The following is a 25381-nucleotide window of genomic DNA, read 5'->3' as shown; positions in this document are numbered from 1 at the left end:
CGACGTTTGCAGCAGCATGGACTATCAGCTCGGATACCATTGCTGCGGTTACCCTTGACGCTGCATCACAGACAGGAGTGCCTGCGATAGTGTACTCAACGACGAACCTGGGTGCACGAATGGCAAAACGTCATTTTTCGGATGAATCCAGGTTCTGTTTACAGCATCATGATGGTCGCATCCGTGTTTGGCGACATCGCGGTGAACGCACGTTGGAGGCGTGTATTCGTTATCGCCATACTGGCGTATCACCCGGCGTGATGGTATGGGGTGCCATTGGTTACATGCCTCGGTCACCTCTTGTTCGCACTGACGCCACTTTGAACAGTGGACGTTACATTTCAGATGTGTTACGACCCGTGGCTCTACCCTTCATTCGATCGCTCCGAAACCCTACATTTCAGCACGATAATGCTCGACGCTTGCTGCAGGTACTGTACGGGCCTTTCTGGATACAGAAAATGTTCGATGCTGCCCTGGCCAGGACATTCTTCAGATCTCTCACCAATTGAAAACGTCTGGTCAATGGTGGCTGAGCAACTGGCTCGTCACAATACGCCTGTCACTACTCTTGATGAACTGTGGTATCGTGTTGAAGCTGCATGGGCAGCTGTACCTGTACACGCCATCCAAGCTGTGTTTGACTCAATGCCCAGGCGTATCAAGGCCGTTATTACGGCCACAGGTGGTTATTTTGGGTACTGATTTCTCAGGATCTATGCACCCAAATTGCGTGAAAATGTAATCACATGTTAGTTCTAGTATCATATATTTGTCCAATGAATACCCGTTTATCATCTGCATTTCTTCTTGGTGTAGCAATTTTTATCGCCAGTAGTGTAGCAGGGCGAACCAGCCACAACCTTCTGTGACTTCCTTCTCGACTACACCTTCCCTCTCGTTTCCTTAGATTCTTATAACTTCAGTCAGGTTTCCTTTTATTTTATTCCTGCTACCTTCATAATTTCAACGTGTGTATTCCAGTCTTTTTCATTTATGTGGACTTAATCATTTGTGTATTGCCATGTAGGTATTCCGTGTTATATAGTTCCTTTCAACCACATGTTTGTCGTCTTGGTGCTTCAGTTCTGATAAACATTAGTGTAGCTTAGGCCATACGAAGATGATTGAGGATAACATATATTGGGACCATACTAACATCGAACATAGCCATCTCTCCAGAGGCGTACAGCAGCAGCAGCTTGTAGGAGCCGTCCCGCAGTAGGCCCTTCAGGTCTGTGAAGGGCATCCTCAGCCGATGGGCGGCCAATGAGGCGGTGAGGGCGCCGCAGTAGGCGGTGTACACCACCATTGCAGACATCGACGCCACCAGCAGAGACGACCGCACGCTGCAGCGCGACTTTGTGTCTCCTCCCTCACCACAACCTGTCGACCCCATTGGCATCCGTAAGTAGTATAGTTTACAAATTTGTTATTTATTTGGGAATTTTTGCAAGATACACTAGGATAATCTGTCTTGTGAGTCTTGCTGTCCAGTGCAACAGTTTATTCAGTAACCGTATTACTATGTGCTTTTAGTACCAAAATATAGAGAGTAACATCAAATTAGTATGAGAAACAATTGGGTTGTCATGAGATATTCTTTCATATACATGGTGACAATTAGTGAACTACATGAAAAACAAACGTAAATTAGTAACAAATTACGGCGTGCACACGCTTTATTCAACATGTAAATATCACTACAGATATTCGAATTCACGTCATGACATCTTCAATAAGCCTGCCATCATTTTGGTGATCATGTGGCGCAGACGAATAACGAAAGTCTGCACGACCCGCTGAGGTATAGGAACATGAATGCTGTCGATGACCTCTTCAGTGACTGTTTTCAGCTCAACTATGGTTTTGCGTTTATTGATGTACACTATGTATTTAATACAGTCCCACAAAAAGGAGTCGCATATGTTCAGATCCGGAGAATATGGCGACCAATGGAGACCCAGAGCCAGAATCCGGTTCCCAAAGTGCTCCTCCAGGACATCAAACACTCCCCCGTGTTTGCTACCTTAAGTAAGTCATAGATATTCCTGCCAGTTGGTCCGCCTGTTTGCTACCTTAAGAGAGTCATAGTTACTCTCGCCAGTTGCTCCGCCTTTTTGGATACTTGCATGAAATCAGGCATAATGGGGATGAAATCATCTTCCGAAACCTTCACGTACCTTTCGGAAGTCACCGTGCTATCAAGGAATATCGCACCGATTATTCCGTGACAGGACACTGCACACGACACAGTCACTCGTTGAGGGTGAAGAGACTTCTCGATATCGAAATGCGGATTGTCAGTCCCCCAAATGCGCCAATTTTGCTAATTGACGAACCCATCCAAATGAAAGTGGGCTTCGTTGTTAAACAAACCATGCATGCGCATACTTCCCATCATGCCCCGAGGCCAATTGTGCAGTTTTAACGTCCTAACGCAAACCGTTCAGAAGTTATGACTATTTTATTTCATATATTTCAATAATTGCCACCCTGTATATCTATCTCTTGGTTCATTTCATACACTAAAGATGGAGCGAGAGGTCACAGCGCTAATTGTGTCATTCGTCAATGAAACGGTCCGCAGCTCGTGGCCGTGCGGTAGCGTTCTCGCTCCCCACGCCCGGGTTCCCGGGTTCGATTCCCGGCGGGGTCAGGGATTTTCTCTGCCTCGTGATGACTGGGTGTTGTGTGATGTCCTTAGGTTAGTTAGGTTTAAGTAGTTCTAAGTTCTAGGGGACTGATGACCATAGATGTTAAGTCCCATAGTGCTCAGAGCCATTTGAACCATTACAATGAAACGGCGGCAGACATTTCTGTACCTTGCCAGTGAGAGGTTCAGTTTAGTCACTTCACTGAGAGACAGCGTTTGTCACAAGGTGTATAACTAATTTGTAATCTTTCCTAAGCTGAGTAGATCTGCATTCCTGGAAAACGTCCAAAACTCGCGGGAGCTTCAAATGGTTCAAATGGCTCTGAGCACTATGGGACTTAATATCTTAGGTCATAAGTCCCCTAGAACTTAGAACTACTTAAACCTAACTAACCTAAAGACATCACACACATCCATGCCCGAGGCAGGATTCGAACCTGCGACCGTAGCAGTCCCGCCGTTCCGGACTGCAGCGCCTAGAACCGCAAGACCACCGCGGCCGGCGCGGAAGCTTCATTAAAGAGTCTATGTGCTGGTCTAACAACCATTAGATTTTCCTTAACGTCAGTGGAATCTGCTGTATGCAGTACGCAAGTAATGTGAACGAGTTGTTCGGTAATGGCAGCACCTGACGGAGAAACCCAACCAAGGGATAGGAGGGTGTGACAAATGAGAACATCTGCTAACGAGATAAATACCAAGGAATTTACAATCACTGAACTGATGCCGTAATAGTCTAGCGCTGTCAAATCACTAGTTTGTTTCTCTACTACAAAACGGAGTAAGTTTCAGTTTAATATGATGATTCTAATTCTAATCGTTCCTCATATTTTTTTCCATTATGTTTAGCAAACTTTAACTGATTCCTGTCCTGGAGGGCTACATGTCCTGAAACATCTGTATGTAAATTTTTTCCGTATAACTCTTCATTGTTCCAGCAGTTGAAATTTGTTACTCATTTTTTCAGACTCTTCATTTACTTCACACTTTTTCAAGAATTTCCTTCGTATTTAGGTTTTACAGCCCAGTATATAGTCCACTAGATACGACCAGAGTTTACCGTCAACTCTGATATCGTTTATTGCTGATTTAATTTTTCTCTCCGTTCATTTCAATTTGTATATGCTATTGAAAGATGCATTTAGAGATAGGAGCGAAAATCTTTTTTCGAATTTTCCACTTGATTGTAAGTTTGATTCACCATGTCATCCTTTTATGCTTGCGACTGACGTGCTACTTGCACACTTGTTGTGGGCATCTAGCGACTGGTCTTCTCACAGCATATTTTTTCTTTATTTTATTATATTCAGTTCCTTTTTATTAGACTCATCAGACGGCTGTAGCATTTACAGTTTCATTGTAACAGAGCAAATGCGGTAGCAGCATACAAGCACACAGTCACTGCTTCATGAGTTTTTGATGTCGTACAGAAATGCCTATGCTTGGCACTGGACCACTAGAAGTCGCTATGTCGTATACCCAATATGAGACTCCTTTACCTTCATGTAAGGCAAATAGGAATAAAGTATTTATATACAGAGGGTTCCGAAAAACCGCCGACAACGCTTAGCATGTTGTGCGGGAAGGCAAACTGATCGGTTTCCAAGAAGGAATCCACATCTGGAAACACACAGCTTGGGCGCTGGAGGACGTCGAAGTCTGAGAACGAACGGTTGTTCTGATTCGTTTTGGTGTCTGAATACGGAATGCATGCAACTCTTTATCCATGTGATAACGGCTGATTGACGACATGAGCCTAGTAACATTCCCGCGGATGCGCTGTATTCCTCCACATAGCCCCTGTGCGCATCCTACTGCGGACCTCTGTGCGTCATGTACCAGCAGACAGCTGCGGAAATGACCGACATGGTGCTTGCACACAGCAAAGCGACTGCAGTGGGAGAGCTCTTGCAAGACTGTATGCGGAACGTTTTACAAACGTTCGCGGCCATCGAGAGACGCCTGAGAGGGACCTGAAAGTTGTACGTAGGGATTTTATGCCTGACACGCGCCCATTGTAAAGTAAAATAAGAGCACTTTGTCCTCGGTACTTGCAAATACTATGCCCAGTCTGCTGTTTGTTGTCTGGTGTCTGACGAAACGTGATCCGGGTCGTCCAGTCTCGGCGGAACACTGCAGTTGGAGGAGAACGTGATGACGATGTTCAGAGAAAACCCAACCACCAGCACTCAGCGGCAAGCACGGGAGCTGCACACGGTTAAAAGTGCCGTGTGGCGAGTGTTCCGTGAACACCGGCTCCATCCATGCGATCTGCAGGAAGTCCACATCGAGCGAGGTAGCGTAGTGGTTAGTACACTGGACTCGCATTCTGGAGCGCGACGGTTCAATTGCCCCTCCGGCCATCCTGATTTAAGTTTTCCGTGATTTCCCTAAATCGCTCCAGGCAAATGCCGGGATGGTTCCTTTCAAAGGGCACAGCCGACTTCCTTCCCCGTCCTTCCCTAATGCGATGAGACCGATGACCTCGCTGTCTTGTCTCCTCCCCCACATCAACCCACCCTACCCAGAAAGTCCAGTGCTTGGTACTTGCAAATAGTATGCCCAGTCTGCGCAGTGCTATTTACAACAGCGCATATTCCAGACACAATTCCCTAGCTTGGTGTTACTCACGGACGAATGTACGTTTACTAGAGATGGCATATTGAACTTGTGGAACAAGCATGTCTGGAAGGACGAAAGTCCGCTTGCACAGGCGATACAAAATCATCAAGACAGGTTCAGTATTAACAGTTGTGCCGGTATAATTGATGAACGTATTGTTGGGCCATATCTGTTGCCAAATAGTCTAACGCCACCGATGTGCCTCACATTTATTAGAGATGTTTTGCCTACTTTGTTGGATGTAGTGCCACTAAATGTTCGGATGGACATGTGGCTGCAACATGACGGAGCTCCAGCACACTTTGATGTCGACGTGTGGAGTCACCTCAACGACGCATATCCTAGTCGATGGATGCGTACAGGTGAGCCGCTCGGAGTGGCCGCGCGTTTTGAGGCGTCCTGTCGCGGACTGCGCGGCCCCTCCCGCAGGAGGTTCGAGTCCTCCCTCGGACATGCGTGTGTGTATTGTTCTTAGAACAAGTTAGGTTAAGTAGTGTGCAAGTTTAGGAACCGATGACCTGAGCAGTTTGGTCCCTTAGAAATTCACACACATTAGAGTATTTTGTACAGGTGAACCAGTTCTATGGCCAACACAGTCGCCATATCTGACACGTCTCGACTATTTTCTGTGGGATAGTGTGGTATGTGGCACCCCTGTAACGATAGCAGAGGATCTTTTTCCTCGAGTCCACGGATGGACTGAAATACTTCAAAGACAACCGCAGGTGCTGGCTCATGTGAGTTAGGCTCAGTACCACCGACGTAGGCTGTGAATTGACGTAAGAGATATGCAGTTCAAAGCTTGTTTGTACTGTAGACAGCGCAATGTGCTGCTCATGTTGGGCCTACTGACGTTAATTGGAAAGCATACCCAACTCAGACTTCGACTCTCTTCAGCTCCCGAGCCGTGCGTTTCCGGAATGTGGGTTTTTTCTTGAAAACACACCAGTTTGCCTTCCCGCACAACATACTAAAAGTTGTCGGTGCTTTTTTGAAACACCCTGTATATATAAAGTTGTAAATGGGAAGATGTCCTATTACAAAATAACCAACAAAATGATGTTACTCAAAAGGTGTTGTTGGTAAAATATATGAGTAACCTCGACTCTTGAGAAAGTGACTTTGGTAACATGACCTGCCACAGAGCTGTAAGAAAAAAACAAGAAGTAGTCAAGAAACCGAATTTTAAGTCTTTATCATCAGGGAAATGTATGACATATTCTAAAGGAAAAATCTGTACTACAAAAATTAATTTTAAGAAAAGAGCACTTTCTGAGATAACTTTTTCTTAATAGCTGTTTTTTCGTAAAATTCTCGTTGCTAAATTCTTTTGTAAAGACATTTAACTAAACAGAACAACATTCATTTCCCTATACATTTATGGGTTAAAATATTTTTATGAAAATTTTTATGTAATTTTCTACTATTTATATATTTTTTAATATCGTTTGATATCGCACATACTACTATCCCTCATTTCCTCAATATTCACATACTTGATAAACAAATAATCTTTATGTTGGATTACTGATTTTTCATTACTTTAAATTCATAAATAGAGATTTTACATTTACCTTTCTTCAAATATCTTCATCAAGTATCTAAACATAAATATCAGGTCTCAATCTGAAAGATAATTTAGGTTTTTCCTGTATTTTGTACCAGTAACATTAGAATTACAAATTTAAAATTTATTATTAATTCCAAGTTTAACTACATGACCAATTTATATATTGAAAAGTATTGTTTAAAATCGTCGTTTTTTCCGTTTTCCGCCGTTCTTGAATTGCTTCTAAGTTCATGGAGATACGTTCCATCTTTGAAACTAAACGGAAGATGCTTTGTTTTTTGCTATATGTATTTCGCTTCTTTTATTTATGAAGAATCTTTAGTGGTCTTTAATACATGTTCGTTTATCTAAAGTGCATTCCATAGTAATTACAATTATGTTACTATGTTACGTTTTCTCATGCTGTGCTCTTGTTTTTCAAATTATAAACAAGCTTCGTGAGGTTAAATTATCGTTTGGTGTTACTTATGATTTCCAGTGTTGCTAGTCCATGCGTGTGGTCCTGGAGATGAGTTTCCTCGATCCCCATACTCCAGATGCCTGATTTTCTGCGTTTTTCACTCACATTTATTACAATATACTTGCAGCTTTCATTGTATGTTGAACGTGTGTGTGCTTACAGCGTCTAGTGTTGCCAACTGTCGCTGTGTGTTTATCTTTCGTCTTCTGTTTGTGCTATGTGGTTTCATGTTTGTGCTTTAGTTTTTTTTCTGTGTATGTATGTGTGTGTGTGTGTGTGTGTGTGTGTGTGTGTGTGTGTGTGTGTGTGTGTGTGTTTTCTGTTATAAAGTTCTACGCTAAATTATGTATACTGATTTTTAATTTTGTAAGCAGATACAATTTATTACAATTAATTATTAAATTGTATTAATCCTAATCGATTTTATCACTTAACATATTTTCTTCTAAATTTTTGTTCATCTATTTATTTATCATACATTTTGTTTATTTTATTCAAATATTGATATGTTTAGAGTCATAAACTAATACAGTTTATTCCTTACATCCGATCTAACTCTAGCTATAAATTTTGAAAAATACAAAGGAAATTATCTGTACCTTGCATGAAGAATATTCCTGCGACGTGTAAAGCATCACTGTAAGTCTGGCTGTAATCGTTATGATACCTCAGACCTCCCCTGTATCTCTTCTGAACTCTGAGGACGACCCAAGTGAGGACTATGACCGTGATGGTGCCGAGCCAGAGGTATCTATCAAAGGGTCGCAAAAATTCATCCCACATCAGCTCCTCCTTTGGCTCCCGAAGGAGTAGGACCAAGCTACAGCAGGAAAATGAAAGTCATAATATCAGTTCATCTAATTCCATCAACTGATCTCATTTAAACTATACGATGAAGTATTATTTCTGAGATAATTTATTTATTTTCAGTCTATTTACTGAAGACAGTTGTGAAAATACCAATATCACAAAATGATGGCAATGCAGCCAAATTTGTAAAACACTGATAAAGACGCTGCAGTGTCCATTCTGGCTGTGCTAGCTAAGTTACGATTACTCAGTACAGTGGACACATTCTGTGGCGAAAACGCGCTCGTCGCTGCGTACAGATCATACCGATATATCAGTTCCACACATGAATCAGAGCGACTCAGCAGTATGCTCTGTACGATCTACAACGTCACTCTATAGCAAAACTATTTCTTAGAGTCCTATCACTCTGCCCTGGACAAATTATTTCATATTGCAATTGAAACTTTAATGAAACATACCGTTAATTGGTTTTACATTTCGTTTTAGTTTTGTGGATCTTCATTAACTGAAATTGCCTTTACTCTGACGTTCCTAGCAATACAAAGTAGGCCAGTGCATACGTCATCGCTCCGTATTAATGGGGTAATGGCAGTTAGGATGGGCTAGCGGCAAGCATGGATCACTTGGTGCTTCTCAGATTTGGCCATAGGCACCAAATTCACGCAGTGTGTCGAAGAAAGCGCAGAATCACTTCGACATGTGATAGAACTTGAGTGATGTAGCTGTTGAGTTTCTGTCACAAATAAATTTTATTTGTTTTTGAGCGTAGAAGTTGATGAACGGTGTAGTTTTCAGCATTGGTTTATATAGTTGAGGCTAAGAAGTAATATCATCACATTAGTATTAACATTTAAGTAGCCTATTGTAGATTCTTTTGGAATAATGAAATCACACTCAGTCAAGCAGGTTTCTGTCCAGACAGGAAGACGTTCGAAGCAATTGATCAGCCTTTTAGGGAGCACGGAACATTCCAGCCTATGACTCGCGACTGGGGAAGACCTAGAACGACGAGGACACCTGCAATGGACGAGGCAATTCTTCGTGCAGTTGACGATAACCCTAATGTTAGCGTCAGAGAAGTTGCTGCTGTACAAGGTAACGTTGACCACGTCACTGTATGGAGAGTGCTGCGGGAGAACCAGTTGTTTCCGTACCATGCACAGTGTGTGCAGGCACTATCAGCAGCCGATTGGCCTCCACGGGTTCACTTCTGCGAATGGTTCATCCAACAATGTGTCAATCCTCATTTCAGTGCAAATGTTCTCTTCACGGATGAGGCTTCATTCCAACGTGATCAAATTGTAAATTTTCACAATTAACATGTGTGGGCTGACGAGAATCCGCACGCAATTGTGCAATCACGTCATCAACACAGATTTTCTGTGAACGTTTGGGCAGGCGTTGTTGGTGATGTCTTGATTGGGCCCCATGTTCTTCCCCCTACGCTCAATGGAGTACGTTATCATGATTTCATGCGGGATACTCTACCTGTGCTGCTAGAACATGTGCCTTTACAAGTACGTCACAACATGTGGTTCATGCACGATGGAGCTCCTGCACATTTCGGTCGAAGTGTTCGTACGCTTCTCAGCAACAGATTCAGTGACCGATGGATTGGTAGAGGCGAACCAACTGCATGACCTCCACGCTCTCCTGACCTCAACCCTCTTGACTTTCATTTATGGGGACATTTGAAAGCTCTTGTCCAGGCAACCCCGGTACCAAATCTAGAGACTCTTCGTGCTCGTATTGTGGACGGCTGTGATACAATACGCCACTCTCCAGGGCTCCATCAGCGCATCAGGGATTCCATGCGACGGTGGGTGGATGCATGTATCCTCGCTAAAGGAGGACATTTTGAACATTTCCTGTAACAAAATGTTTGAAGTCACGCTGGTAGTTCTGTTGCTGTGTGTGCCGGCCTGTGTGGCCGAGCGGTTCTAGGCGCTACAGTCTGGAACCGCGCGATCGCTGCGGTCGCAGGTTCGAATCCTGCCTCGGGCATGGATTGTGTAATGTCCTTAGGTTAGTTAGGTTTAAGTAGTTCTAACCTCTAGGGGACTGATGACCTCAGAAGTTAAGTCCCATAGTGCTCAGAGCCATTTGAGCCATTTTGTTGTATCGCAACACCGGTAAACAAAATAATAAATCTTATCACAATGTAAACAAATAGCCGTCTAACTCAATGAAAAAATACTGCCAGCCAAACGACGCAAGTTTGAACTCCTGAGCCCCACGTGTTGAAGTCACGCACGTGGCCTGAAGCCACACTGACGTGAATACTTGGCTAGTGTTGGGATGATCTGGTTTGACAGAATGTTACGCCTCTTTTGAGGTATTTCCCGACATCTGCGGCCCCATGTTTCTTGGCGTCATCCACGTTGCTTCAGAGGCCTGTAGACGTTAATAAGAATCACCCTGTACAAACAGATTGCATATGTTTGTCAAACACAAAAACACTTTTTTTAAATAGATCTATGTTTTATTAATATCTCGAATTGCAGGTCCTTGGAAATCTTTTCTTACTGTGTCTCGTTTTGGTTCAAATGGCTCTTAGTACTATGGGACTTAACATCTGAGGTCATCAGTCCCCTAGAACTTAGAACTACTTAAACCTAACTAACCTAAGGACATCACACACATCCATGCCCGAGGCAGGATTCGAACCTGCGACGGTAGCGGTCGCGCGGTTCCAGACTGAAGCACCTACAACCGCTCCGGCCGGCTGTCTCGTTTTAGTTAGATATCTTTTTCCGCTATTTAAACAACAACAAACGTTCAAATAAAGGTTTATGCAGTTATACCTCATTTAAAAACAAGAATTTTATAATAATTTGGCTGGATGACAGTTAAGATGCCATAACTTTGCCAGCGAAGGCTTACCGTGAGGAGACGAGAGGCAGCGAGAAGTCCACGGCACTCCGGCGCTCCGCCGTCACCATCAAGGGCGCCAACCCGATGTCCAGGCGGCCCTGCTGCAGCTGCCCCATAAGGCCTTCCCAAGTGCCGTTCACAGGACGGCTGCCGTAGATCGCGCTGCCTTCGAAACTGTACCTGTCAGCAGCAGACACACTCGCTCAACAGTAAACACTCAGTGCCTCTTTACACGTTCGTTTAAGTGCACAACACGAGTACGCCAAGTTGAGCAGACTAGCTAAGGCGCTAGGCCCCACCCTGCTGCTGCATGCTGTACGGAACCAAACACCAGTCTGCATCCGTGCCTGAAAGCTCATTTAGTGTTGCACGAATGTCGATATAAGGCGAAGAGTTTACTCAGAGGTGTTCCTTCTAGTGGTGAGGACGTCTGAGGCTGTGCACTCCATAGCTCTTGTGGATCACTTACAAATGGTTTCAGCCAGAAAGAAGGTAGGATACAGCAAAAGTGTAAAGAGCACGGGAGTGCTTGACTTGACAGCATGCACAGAAGTCATTGGTTTTTGACATAAGAAGTAAAGGTTATCACATCGGTGTTGTACCACAGCCTAGCCCAGTGTAACAAATTACTCCTGTTTCGATTCGACAGAATGACGTCATTAAGGGGAGAAGCACCTACCAGCTCGATAACTTGGTACCATGGCACAAGAGTGAATATTCGTTACATAGAAACACTGGCGCCGGCCGGAGTGGCCGAGCGGTTCTAGGCGCTACAGTCTGGAACCGCGCGACCGCTACCGTCGCAGGTTCGAATCCTGCCTCGGGCATGGATGTGTGTGATGCCCTTAGGTTAGTTAGGTTTAAGTAGTTCTAAGTTCTAGGGGACTGATGACGAAAGAAGTTAAGTCCCATAGTGCTCAGAGCCATTTGAACCATCGGTACACTGGCGGTGTGGAAGACGCCAGCCATCGTCTCTGATCTTCCAGTATCAACAGGGCTTCTTAAGGAGCTGACGAGACAGGAAAACCAGGGTGTATGAAATCATAGTTGATCAAAGATTACACCCGGCTGCTCCAACCTATTGTGACTTACACACAAGGAGTGCTGCCACTGTGCAAACACTAGCCAGCTTGGCTCCTATATGTGCCACCTAATTTAGTCCCCTCAAGCTTTCAGTTTTGCACAGTATGCCCAGTGACACAGTGAATGCCATCCAAAAATCACATGAAGAAGAGCACTTGCTGTGCGAGATGAAGCAGCCAGCCACCGCTAACAGATTTTGCTGCCAGTAGTTTCGGTCCGTTGCCTAAACCTGTGTGAAGTCAACTAGGTGTCTTCGCCCCTTTGGGTCACTTGCTGTGCAACAGGTGTTGGCCACCTCCCTGTTAGGTAGCAGGATAGAACCTGGGCCATCTAGCTACCAAGATGCACTATCACTGTCCATTGCCTTCGATGGGCCAAATTATTGCTATCATACAGAGTGGACACACATCATCGTCTTCAGCCATAATGGAGGCCACAGTTAGACCCCACCTGAACCAATGCTGCTTCTGCCACTGATACAGAAGCAGCCCACTGGTCAGAGCTGCGTGTGCTGTCAGTCGCTGGTAGGTGCCACTACCCTGTGCCTGTGCTCTAACACTGAGCTGTCTCCAGCACCATGCTGCCAACCACCATCGCCATGCACCACCTTCTTGGCTGACGACTGCTGATGCTGGCACGCCGTTTTCAACATGGCTTAATACGTGACCGAGCCCAGTGACGCCCCCCCCCCCCCCCTCCACCCCTTATAACACTGCTTCCATCACTGTGTTTCTGATAGGCATAGTCTCAGTGATGTTCAGTTGTGCCTAGTATGCGCAATTATACAGTCGATGTGAGTCAATAACGACATAAAGAAGACTGCTTGCAGTGTGAGATTAAGCAGACAGTCACCACTGACAAACTTTGCTGCCAGTATTTTTCAAGCTGTGCCTGAGATAAATCTTTATGCTGTCAACTAGGCGCCTTTCCACTGTCAAGTCACCAAAAGGATGACCACCTTCTCCTAACTGCCATCTTGCTCGTGGACTGTAGCTTCAAACCTGTGGCATCGAACTGGCAGCTGCACTGTACTGTCTGCTGTCCGAGGTGAGCCTACTTTGTTGCTGTTCATCGCCCATAGAGGGCACACACCATCGTCTCCAGCCATGCCACAGCCCATCGTTCGACTCTCTGTGTCGCGGTGTGTCTTCCACTGTAGCGACAGAAGGAGGTCAGCAGTCAGGGCTGCCTCTGCTATCCGTCATTAGACTTTCTTAGCCAGAGATGTTCTTTTTGACTCCACCCAACACCATCGCTGCAGTCCATTCCCCGAAAGATTGTGCGCCACAGACAACGTCAGAGGAAATTAAAAATAAAATGAAAACATTATATTCGCAGCACTGCCGAGGTAGGTGCCAATGATATCTCGAAGAGAAGTGGCACTGGTAGAAAGGACCTTCATGTACCAGAAATACAGATTTTTACAAACTTTTGATACACCAGAGGCGTAGAACCATAGCATAACTGGTAACTTCAAGGAAGAAGTAATTTTATTTCTCATCTGTATTCTTCTTCATCAATTTTTGCAGCACAAGATCAAGTGCAAGTCAGTAATTATTATCACCTATTCTCAATAAAAATAGAAACGAATATTCTTTCTCTCCTTGATATTTTTCCTTTAACACTCGACGTCATGACTGCTAGCTGCCAGTGTGTGCACTGTTTTTGTGTGCTTAGAGGCACGCCTAAGCACACACGACCTTTTTCTAGTCGCTTTAGCGAGCTGTTTCTTGCGTGCTTTAAGGAACGCGTAAATAGGCACTTGGACCTGATGTTTAATGCAAAGGAAAGATGAAAAATCGTAGCTAAATTACTGCTTAGAATACCCTATCGATAATGTTGGAATCCAATGGTGTTGGCCCACCCTTAGCCTTGATGATAGCTTCCACTCTCGCAAGCATACGTTCAATCAGGTGCTGGAAGGTTTCTTGTGGAATAGTAGCCCATTCTTCACGGAGTGCTGCACTAAGGAGGGGCATCGATGTCGGTCGGTGAGACCTGACACGAAGTCGGCGTTCCAAAACATCCCAACGGTGTTCTATAGGATTTAGGTCAAAACTCTGTGCAGGCCAGTCCATTACAGTGATGTTATTGTCGTGTAACCACTCCTCCGGAGGCCATGTATTATGAACAGGTGCTCGATCGTGTTAAAAGATGCAGTCGCCATCCCCGAATTGCTCTTCAACAGTGGGAAGCAAGAAGGTGCTTAAAACATCAATGTAGGCCTGTGCTGTGATAGTGCCACGAAAAACAATAAGGGGTGCAAGCCCCCTCCATGAAAAACACGACCACGCCATAACACCACAGCCTCCGAATTTTACTTTTGGGGCTACACACGCTGGGAGATGACGTTCACCGGGCATTCGCCATGTCCACACCCTGCCATTGGATCGCCACATTCTGTACCGTGATTCGTCACTCCACACAACGTTTGTCCACTGTTCAATCGTCCAATATTTACGCTCCCTAGACCAAGCGAGGCGTCGTTTGGCATTTACCGGTGTGATGTGTGGCTTATGAATAGCCGCTCGACCATGAAATGCAAGTTTTGTCGCCTCCCTCCTAGCTGTTAAAGTACTTGCAGTGTATGCTGATGCAGTTTGGAATTGCTGTGTGATGTTCTGGATAGATGTATGACTATTACACATTACGACCCTCTTCAACTGTGGGCGGTCTCTGTCAGTCAACAGACGAGGTCGGCCCGTACGCTTTTGTGCCGTACGTGTCCCTTCACGTTTCCATTTCGCTACCACATCGGAAACAATGGACCTAGGGATATTTAGGAGTGTGGAAATCTCGCGAACAGACGTATGACTCAAGTGATCCCCAATCACCTGACCAAGTCCGTGGGTTTCGCGGAACGCCCCATACTGCTCTCCCACGATTTCTAATGACTACTAAAATAATAATGTCGTGTGACGAGGGCCTCCCGTCGGGCAGACCGTTCGTCTGGTGCAAGTCTTTCGATTTGACGCCACTTCGGCGACTTGCGCGTCGATGGGGATGAGATGATGATGATTAGGACAACACAACACCCAGTCCCTGAGTGGAGAAAATCTCCGACCCAGCCGGGAATCGAACCCGGGCCCTTAGCATTGTCGCGCCGACCACTCAGCTAGCGGGGGCGGACTGAGGTCGCTGATGTGGAGTTCCTGGCACTAGCTGGCAGCACAATGCACCTAAAATGAAAATGTTTGTTTTTGGGGGTGTCCGGATACTTTGATCACTTAGAGTAACTCCTGATGGCCTCTATGAGTTTAACATTATTCTTTGTGCTGTATGTAATGCTCCAGCGACCTCTGGACGTAGGATGGACAATCTGCCTCGGCACTTTAAATTGACGACTGCACCGTAGATATCAGAAATGGGATTCGTATTCACGCTTTAAACTCGCCAGTGAGTGTTATGATGTTATCTCCGAACTCACCGTCTCCATGAGCTCGTAGCCTCGACTAATGAGTCTCGGCCGTTGCCCACTTATCACTTATGTCTGTTGTTGGCTACATGTAGGCTCGACTCACTCAAAAACGAGGGCGACTGCACGAGTTTGCAGGTATAAACGCAGAGTCGCGGCGTCCCCACTACATATGCAACCAAAGAGAAAGAAATTTTTTCATTGGTCTGTAAATTTCATTTTCTTCACGCAATCATAATTTCGGCTTCATATCCATTCTAAGCTGAAATGTCACAAAATGTCCGACCCGCCTTAATATTTAATATCTATTCTGAGAGTGTTTAACAACTACGTTGACACACGCGCACTTCCGAGGCGTTACTGAGCTGTAAAAGTAGTGTCAGAAAAAATGACATGAGGATGAAGTGCAATCTCTAATTGGGGGTTAATTATTAGAATAAATTTATAACAGTCTTCGAAACATTTACAGAATCGAATGATGGGCTTAGCTACAAGCCGGGCGGATTCGGGCCGAGGACCGGCACGCCTCACGCACGGCTAACAGGGCGGGCTGAACTAACAAGTTAGTCACGACTCGCCTTACACTCACTCCTGCATGCTTCAGTAAGAGAGAACAAGACGACGAGTGTCAGGCGACTGCAGCGCCACACTTCTCAAACACGTCATACTCGCGGAACGAAGGAGGCGTATTAGCACCCATATAACGGTTGCGCCCTGACGTGTAAAGTATGCATCCTGCAACATTAAATTCGCAGTCGCTGCGTTTCTGGTCTCTAATGTACAACAGTGCAAAAGTCGACATATGCGCTCTCTTGAGGCAAGCAATGCGCTCATGCACCTGCACCCTCATTCTCATGGCTATCACTCTCAAGGCTCAGTGACGGCATGATTACTTCCTTGCTATTAGTCCATTCTTTCGATGCATCTCATAGCTTTCCTTAACGGCTGGAACGATCCCCATTGTTATTTTCTTCTTTTTTTATGTGTTCCTTTCCCAATAGATAGCCTCTTTGTATGAATAGGAACTCAGGATTGAGAATTAATAGGCATCCCCCTATTTTGCAGACTGCCTCACCATTTCCCTGGTATTTGACTTCAATCACGGCTTTTGAATTAAATTGCAACACCTTTGCCATTCTTCTGTAGCCTCCAAGAAACTCCAATAAGCCACAGTTCAAACATCTACTGTAGGTTGCTAGTTCCGGTGAAGGAGACTCATAATTTTTGCAGGTATGCCATAACTGGCCTGTAAAATTGCAAGAAGGAGTAGCAAAGTTTCAGGTATTTCCATTTTAATCAAAGGTGTTGTATGTAATAACTGTACACTATCTTTTCATTTATTAATCTCGTCACAAGTAGTGACGAAGAAATGCTACAAATTTCTCCAGGACTTAATACACCAGGAACATTACAAGTCCAAGAGGATTATACAACACAAGATACATAATGATGCATCAAAATGTGCCAGTGATACTTTCTCGGGTAGGCAGCCAGATAATATAGTCATCTTGACAAAATATTTCAATGGACAAAGTGGCTGGCGTTTTCAGGTGAATGTACTGACGTATAATCTCGCTGGAACTGAGTTTCCAACAGGATCGACAGATCCTTTATACACTACGTCTAATCCACTGCATGTACGCGAGCAGATGTTTTAGTTCACACAAATGGCGATAGGACTTTGGATCATAATGTATGTTGTAAACTTACGCGTACTGGTAATTATCTTCATGCAACCGTCATCCACCACTCCAACGCACGGAGATGGTTCAAATGGTTCAAATGGCTCTGAGCACTATGGGACTTAACAGTTGAGGTCATCAGTCCCCTAGAACTTAGAACTACTTAAATCTAACTAACCTAAGGACAGCACACACATCCATGCCCGAGGCAGGATTCGAGCCTGCGACCGTAGCGGTCGCGCGGTTCCAGACTGAAGCGCCTAGAACCGCTCGGCCACTCCAGCCGGCTCGCACGGAGATCTTGCAGACTTTGATGAAGAGAGCCTATACGATTTCCGATGCAGAAATTATGGTAATGAAATTATACCATGTTGAAGTTGTTTTTATGTAGAATGTTTACACTGAGCAACAAATATGTGGTGTTCTTCAATTCAGACTGCTGGGGAAACCATCGGAGGATACTTGTAAATCTGTTCCTTTCTTACCTTTTGCTGGGTGTATATCCCCTAAAATTTCAAGAATTTTAAAAAGATACTACACCAAAAGTGTATTTATGCCACCTGCAAAGATTAGAGCCCTTCTTGGATCAGTAAAGGATGGCTTTGGACTGAGGAAACCCAGAGTATGCAAAATTCCTTGTCATAATGTGGTGGCTTATATGGGCCCAACTATCAGTATTACTCATAACCAAAGTATAGAACACCATCGTCACACTCGTTTTCTCCAGCCAGAAAAATCTGCAGTGGCAGAACACTGTCTTATTGAGCGACATAAGATGTTGTATAATGAGACGCAAATTATCGCTTCATCTTCATGCTATTGGGAATGTGTTCTAAGGGAGTCTATTGTATTTAGATTAACTGATAATATAATTAACAGGGCTAACGGTTTTCCTTTGAGTAAGACATGGGATCCGATTTCATCTGATATTAAGCAAGGGTCTTCATTTCAACCAGTGGATTCTTTTAATTAGTATTGTGCTAACGATACATCGTTTTGCCTATTTCTTCCACAGGTGCACTATTGGTTCACTTGTGCATCGGGACAGCAACGCTGCTGCTCGCGCGGGCACGGTGTTCTGGCTACGGTGTATAAAAGAGCCACCGATACTGTGGGAAACTCTGTTTCAGCGATACTGTGCATCGGCATACTCACCTGAAGATAGTGTCCAGCTGGTCCGTTGAAATATTGTGTCAAGATGAATACATTATATATGAAGATAGTAACTGTTCTCGAAAAAACAGATACCATTGATGACCGTGCAGCTTCTCTAGAATAAATGATAATTAAATGAAACCCTCAGCTGCCGACAGGTGTTGTTGATATACCTCGATGGGGACAGCTGAAAATGTGGGCCTCGACCAGGACTCGAACCCGGGATCCCCTCTTTGAAATTATTATTTGACTCATGCCCGAGAAGAGTATCATCAGTCATTACGCTGGGAAGTTCTACGTAATCAAATCAAGATTTGTCAGTTCAAAGCGCCAAAGCAACAACCTGATGAATGGATTCACAGATAAGGTAACTATAGCTCTGGTCGAAGACTCTACGAGGGTCACTTCATATGTCATGGCAACTATGATATATCTTGAGAAAATGCGACAACATAAGAATTCCACGGCGTGTACTGAACCAGTATGGTAGTGTGTACCCTGAATGCTAACATTAAATATGGTACCAGTGCAAGAGGTCATGGTAGGGGTTGAAATGAAGCACACGCATTGAAGCTTGTGTAAATTTATTGTGCACGAGTACAAAAGAAACAAAAACAAATCAGAATCAACTACTGTGCTTCAAAATAGTTCCCCAGTGCGAACAAACAAACAGCGTTTCCAACGATGAGGAAGGCGCTGAATGCCAGTGACATTGTCATAACTGTGGGACACCTGTCGCCGAAATACTGTAAGCACATCTTCCCTGTTTGCAAAGCTTCTTCCTCGCAATGGTTTCTCAGTTATGGAGTTGGGTCGAAATCGCGTGGACTGAGGTCTGGTGAGTTGGGTGGGTAGGGGGGGAGGGGGTTCCATGTTGTAGCACGGCCTACCTCACATTGAATGTTTCAGGCGCTCTTACCAAGCCATCCCCACATGCGGTCGCGATCTCTTAGCTGATTTCGGTAATGTTTGTCGTGTTTGTTTAGAATGTATTTACTGTTGTATCTGCAGACCCAACCGAATAGCGCTCGCGCCCTGCCGTCGCATCGCTTGCCACTGTTTCCCGTCGCGACCGTCGGCGGCGCATGGCGTTGCCGCCGACCGAAGACGTCGCGCCATTACTGAGCTGGGGCCTACAGCGCCCTCTGGCTACACGATATAACAGGAGCGCTGGCCTCGAGTCAGGGGGTCTTGCAGACAGCTCGTTGCAGTCGTCAGGGCCGTCGTTCGTTGTCTGCTTAGCTAACTCGCTGTGTGATTCAGTATTGTATAACGACTTAGGCCACGAATCAGGAATATTCTCTGGACACTAATTGGAATTGTATCTAAGGTACACTCATCGCTGTCAATAAAGCTAAGTAACTGTTTTACACTAGCTGGCGCTTATTTGTCACTAATCGTTTTCCTGCCACCAGATTTTAGTCACAACCTGGTCACGTCCTACTCCATATCCAAATTATGGTTGCCACGCCCGGGCAGCCATAAAATTTACTGCGATTTCAGTGGTGTTACACGTTCGCACAATATATCATAGTTGCCATGACTAATAGAATCGCCCTCGTAATCTCAAGACGTATAATAGCATGTTTGAAATTCTTTTATAATGGATCTCATGGGAAGTACACTGAATGAATGTCAATAACAGTTTCAAAAAATTATCTGTAAACATTTGAAGTGATAGACAGAGGTGTTATTCTTGATGAGTTACAAACGTGTGGTGGGTTTGAAGCAATCATCCCCAACAGTCTGCTCAAAAACACACATCAAAAAAAAGTCTTGCATCACCCCAGTTCCCAGAACTCATGAAGATAGACGTTGACTATGGGTATTGTATCGTAGACACAGTCCCTCTGACGGTTCAGAGATGACATTAAACCCACCCAAAGATGTACACAACCATGCATCAGCAGCGCCTATTAGACGGAGAAGGTCCGACAGCCGAATCAGTTCCAGTCATTCCACAAGGAAGGAGGTACACAGCTAGTGTTGTCTGTAGTTCGACCATGCCTAGACGGTCGATACCGCGGTTCGATCGTGTTCGCATTGTTACTTTGTGCCAGGAAGGGCTCTCAACAAGGGAAGCGTCCAGGCGTCTCGGAGTGAACCAAAGCGATGTTGTTCGGACATGTAGGAGATACAGAGAGACAGGTACTGTCGATGACATGCCTCGCTCAGGCCGCCCAAGGGATACTACTGCAGTGGATGACCGATTCCTACGGGTTATGGCTCGGAAGAACCCTGTAAGCAACGCCACCATGTTGAATGATGCTTTTTGTGCAGCCACAGGACGACTCACACTGTGCGCATTTGGCTGCACGATGCGCAGCTTCACTCCCGACATCCATGGCGGGATCCATCGTTGCAACCACGACACCATGCAGCGGGGTACAGATGGGTCCCACAACATGCCGCATGGACCGCTCAGGATTGGCATCAGGTTCTCTTCACCGATGAGGTCGCATATACCTTCAACCAGACAATCGTCGGAGACGCGTTTGGAGGCAACCCAGTCAGGTTTATCGCCTTAGACACATTGTTCAGCGGGTGCAGCAAGGTGGAGGTTTCCTGTTGTTTTGGGGGCGGGGGGCATTATGTGGGGCCGACGTACGCCGCTGGTGATCATGGAAGGCGCCGCAACGGCTGTACGATACGTAAATGCCATCCTCCGACCGATAGTGCAACCATATCGGCAGCATATTGGCGAGGCTTTCGTCTTCATGGACGATAAATGACGTCCCCATCGTGCACATCTTGTGAATGACTTCCTTCAGGATAACAAAATCACTCGACTAGAGTGGCCAGAATGTTCTCCAGACATGAACCCTATAGAAAATGCCTGGGATTGATTGACAAGGGCTGTTTATGGAGGACGTGACCCACCAACCACTCTGAGGGGTCTACGCCTAATCGCCGTTGAGGAGTGGGATAATCTGTAGCAACAGTGACATGATGAACTTGTGGATAGTACGCAACAACGAATACAGGCATGCATCAATGGAAGAGAACGTGCTACAGGGTATTAGAGGTACCGGTGTGTACAGCAGTCTGGACCACCACGTCTGAATGTCTCGCTGTTTGGTGGTACAAGATGCAATGTGTGGTTTTCATGAGCAATAAAAATGGCGGAAATGATGTTGTTGTTGATCGCTATTCCATTTTTCTATACAGGTTCCGGAACTCTCGGAACCGAGGTGATGCAAAACTTTTTTGATGCCTGTATTTGGAAGCACAAATGAATATGCTTCGTTTGAAAGGAATCCTGCAAATAATAACAAGTGTGATATTGCTGAAACAAACACATGTCTTTGACGATATGAGTGCCAAAGAAGGCCGAAAATTAAATGTGGGAAACACTCAAGTATGCACCAATTGTGAAATATACATCAATAAATGTTTGATATCCAGAAATTATGCATTAATCATTTAATATGTTTTCGAGTAAACAAATTTTTATCGTTTTTGGCTCAGTCAGTTCATGTTTTGCATATATTTCCTTTAACTGTCTTTTGTTTGTCATTACTTTCTGCCACTATGACAGACCTATTCAGTAAAGGTATATTTAAAAACCACACTCGTGACTAGGACGCCCGGCCACCGTTTTTTTCGATCAGCGATGCAACCCCTTGTCCACCTAGGGGGGTTTCATATAAAGATCAATCAGCAAATATGTGACCATTATCTCTGGCCAAATTCTAGTGATTCATTTGTTCAAATCCCACGTTCATGAATTAGTGTCACCTGTAAGCTACTATACGCTAAGGACTGACGGTACCATATTTCTTATATTCACTGTCAGTTCGGCACATTGTTATGCCAATTAACGAATATTTTCCCCTGTTACTAAACGTATTTAAATACTCTATTTTGTCGATTCAGTAACTTCACTGAAGGTATACATTTTTAATCCATAAAAGTAATGATAAGAACATTTTAGTATTGGCCAGCATATGTCATTTTATTGTGAGCCATGCTGCAGACTAACTTATCTGATATGTACGGAACTTCACATTATAGATAAATAGACAGTCGTATTTAGTTCCAGTGTGCTTTCTGAATAAGCGAAGCAAATGCGAGTGTCTCTTTATAGCCTTGAACCTAATCTTTTCACTTAAATAATATCATTCGTCGCTCCCAGCCTTTTCTCGTTGCCAGCAAGAGTAGGACATTCTGGAAATTAATATGTTTTGTATCACAGAACAAAAGACCTGTTTTTAACAATTTATGTTTATTGTTGGATTCGAACTAAAAAACGGCGTCAAATTACAAAATAATCACAAACACTAACGTTCTCGCTACTTTATTATAACCGCTCTTTGACAGATTATACTAAGTTCTAAATTACAGCACTGTGGGAATTCTACGAAGGAAATGAATTTTCATAGGACTGGTATGGTGTAGAGTTTTTTTAGAAAGGCCTGTACAACACAGTCGAGGCTTTGACTGTGTTTATAAGCTCAGTCTAAAGCTCGATGCCGTCTGCCCAACGGATAGCTATTCGTGTTCGTCAGTCGAACAAATACTTCTCTTCTCTTGTATTTTTCGTTTTCTGTAGCTCTCTCTAGTACCACAGACCTCATTCTCTGATGTCTCATTACGCATGCTATCATGCAGTCCCTTCTTGTTGTTAATGTTTTCCAGTCCTCTCTTCCCCGATTCTGTGGACAACTTCGCTATCTCTTTACAAGTCCCCTTGATTTTCAACATATTTCTACAGCATCACATCTAAAATGCTTTGGTTCCCTTCTTCCCTTCTCTTTCGGTTTTTCCTCTTTGAATAAATCACTTGCACACAATACTGTGATCCGCAAGCACATACTCAGAAATTTCATCCTCACATTGAGCCCTAGTTTCTTACTAGCCTGTGATAGTCTGCTTCTTACGCCACGTCCACCTTGCTTTGTCCTTCACGCACAAATTTGCTTCCAAGACACACAATTCCATCACCTCATCTAGACCGTGATCCCGTATCTTGATGTAAAGTTCAACGCTAATCTCATATACGATCCTCCAACTTTCTTCACTGACGATGATTCACGTCACTGCTTACATCCTGGACTATATCACACCGCAATCTACAAAATAATTCGAGTAGCTCTCAATCAGCACCAAAAATTTGGCTCGGTATTACATTCTCTTCTTTGACAGTTTTGTGTTGGTGAGCGAAAGAAGCAGAGGGAGGAGGAGGAAAATGGGAAAATGGGGAGGAACTGGGGAGGAAAGAGAGAGGGAAGGCAGGTCTAAGAGAGAGAACAAGTTCCTAAGCAAATGAGTGAATGCATATATATTCATTTATTAGAGAGTAGTTTGTTTATTTCTATATTTCTCACTACTGTTGGAATACGTTTAGCTATTTAAACCTTCTACTTCTGCAGTTTACTTATGAACATTCATACTTCTATAGATTGCTTTGGATACTTCGCTGTCTCATAATTTCACTGAAGTAAAATAAGTTTGGAATGCCATCAGCTAAGACGAAATTAAATGATGACTTCAGTTGCAATCAAATGCTTTCTGTAAGTGTGCTTTGTATAGCTTGAATATGAGCGCTAATCGTGTACAGTTTGTATCCTCTGAAGCTGATAGAGTTAAATTCTTAAACTAGTAGTGAAAGCAACATAAAAGTATACCATTCATCCACATTCAAGTTGGTATTCCGATTTGCTATTAAAATCATTCAATAGCGCTTATTTGTTTATTTAATCGTATGGCTAAGGGCCCCCCGTCTGGCAGACCGGGTGCTGGTCTTTCAATTTGACGCCACTTCGGCGACCTGCAGTCGCTGAGGATGATAGGATGATGATAATGACAGCCCAACACCCAGTCCCTGGGCGGAGAAAATTTTCCACATCGGTGGCTGACTAATGTTATAAGGATATCATATACAACAAAATGGGAGCTATGTCAAAAAATTAGAAATAGCCAAAATCGAGCTACGTAGTCATTACAAACAGTACTGTAAACTACTTAAAATGTCAATAATAAGGAAAAAGAGTGTAATATGCAAACAGAATAGCTAATTATTTATTTATTTATTTACATGTCTAGTTCCGTAGGACCAAATTGAGGAGCAAATCTCAAAGGTCATGGAATGTGTCATTATATGAAATTACAACGTAAAAGTAATAACAGATAAAGTAAAACGTTTATGAAGCCGAAAAAAGTCAAGCCCCAGGTTATGTAAAAGCAATCCTCAGCAGAATAGAAGGGGTGACCCCTGAGGAAACTCTTCAGTTTCGATTTGAAAGCGTATGTATTACTGCTAAGATTTTTGAATTCTTGTGGTAACTTATTGATAATGGATGTAGCAGTATACTGCACACCTTTATGCGCAAGAGTTAAGGAAGTGCGATCCAAATGCAGATTGGATTTCTGCCGCGTATTAACTGAGTGAAAGCTGCTAATTCTTGGGAATATGCTGATATTGTTAACAAGAAACGACTGTAAAGAATATATTTATTGAGAGGGCAAGTTCAAAATACCCAGACTAGTGAACACGGGTCCACAAGAGGTTCGCAAACTTACACCATTTATTGCCCGAACTGCCCATTTCTGAGCCAAAAATATCCTTTTAGAATTGGAAGAGATACCTCAAAATACAATACCAAACGACATAAGTGAATGAAAAGGAATGTAGACTAATTTTCGTGTCGAACGATCTCTTATTTCAGATACCGTTCGAGTAGTAAAAATGGCAGCATTAAGTCTTTGAACAACATTCTGAACGTGGGCTTTCCACGTCAGTTTGCCATCTATCTGAACACCTAGAAACTGGGACTGTTCAGTTTCACTAATTATATGCCCATTCTGAGAAGTTACAACGTCGGGTTTTGTTGACGTCTCTGGATAAAATTAAAACCATATGGTTAGTCTTGAAGGATATGTCCGGCCAACAGCACAGGATCTAGGATATGAAGTCAATACGCAGTAAAAATGTTTTTGTTACCGACAACTCACCGATATGTAGCGTTTTCTGAGTGCATTATGTGAATTAAATAAAAATTTACATCCTACAGAGATCATATCATTTTCTTAGGAAATGGCTTTCCAAGAC

General features: G+C 44.0%; 1 protein-coding gene across 1 annotated transcript in view; it reads right to left on the bottom strand.

Annotated features, from left to right (window-relative positions):
* Positions 1 to 1108: 1108 nt before the first annotated feature.
* The window catches only part of LOC124775922 (glutamate receptor ionotropic, kainate glr-3-like), a 50062-nt gene continuing 25789 nt past the window's right edge, over positions 1109 to 25381 (bottom strand). Inside the window, exons 4-6 of the mRNA XM_047250767.1 lie at positions 11005 to 11175; positions 7908 to 8128; positions 1109 to 1386 (exon numbers count right to left, since the gene is read on the bottom strand). Coding sequence (XP_047106723.1) covers positions 1109 to 1386; positions 7908 to 8128; positions 11005 to 11175 — 670 coding nt within the window. The remainder of the gene's footprint in view (positions 1387 to 7907; positions 8129 to 11004; positions 11176 to 25381) is intronic.

Source organism: Schistocerca piceifrons, chromosome 2 (assembly GCF_021461385.2).
Source record: "Schistocerca piceifrons isolate TAMUIC-IGC-003096 chromosome 2, iqSchPice1.1, whole genome shotgun sequence".
NCBI classification, from domain to species: domain Eukaryota; kingdom Metazoa; phylum Arthropoda; class Insecta; order Orthoptera; family Acrididae; genus Schistocerca; species Schistocerca piceifrons.
Note: the sequence above shows the minus strand (reverse complement) of the source record. Positions and strands in the feature narration are given on the sequence as shown.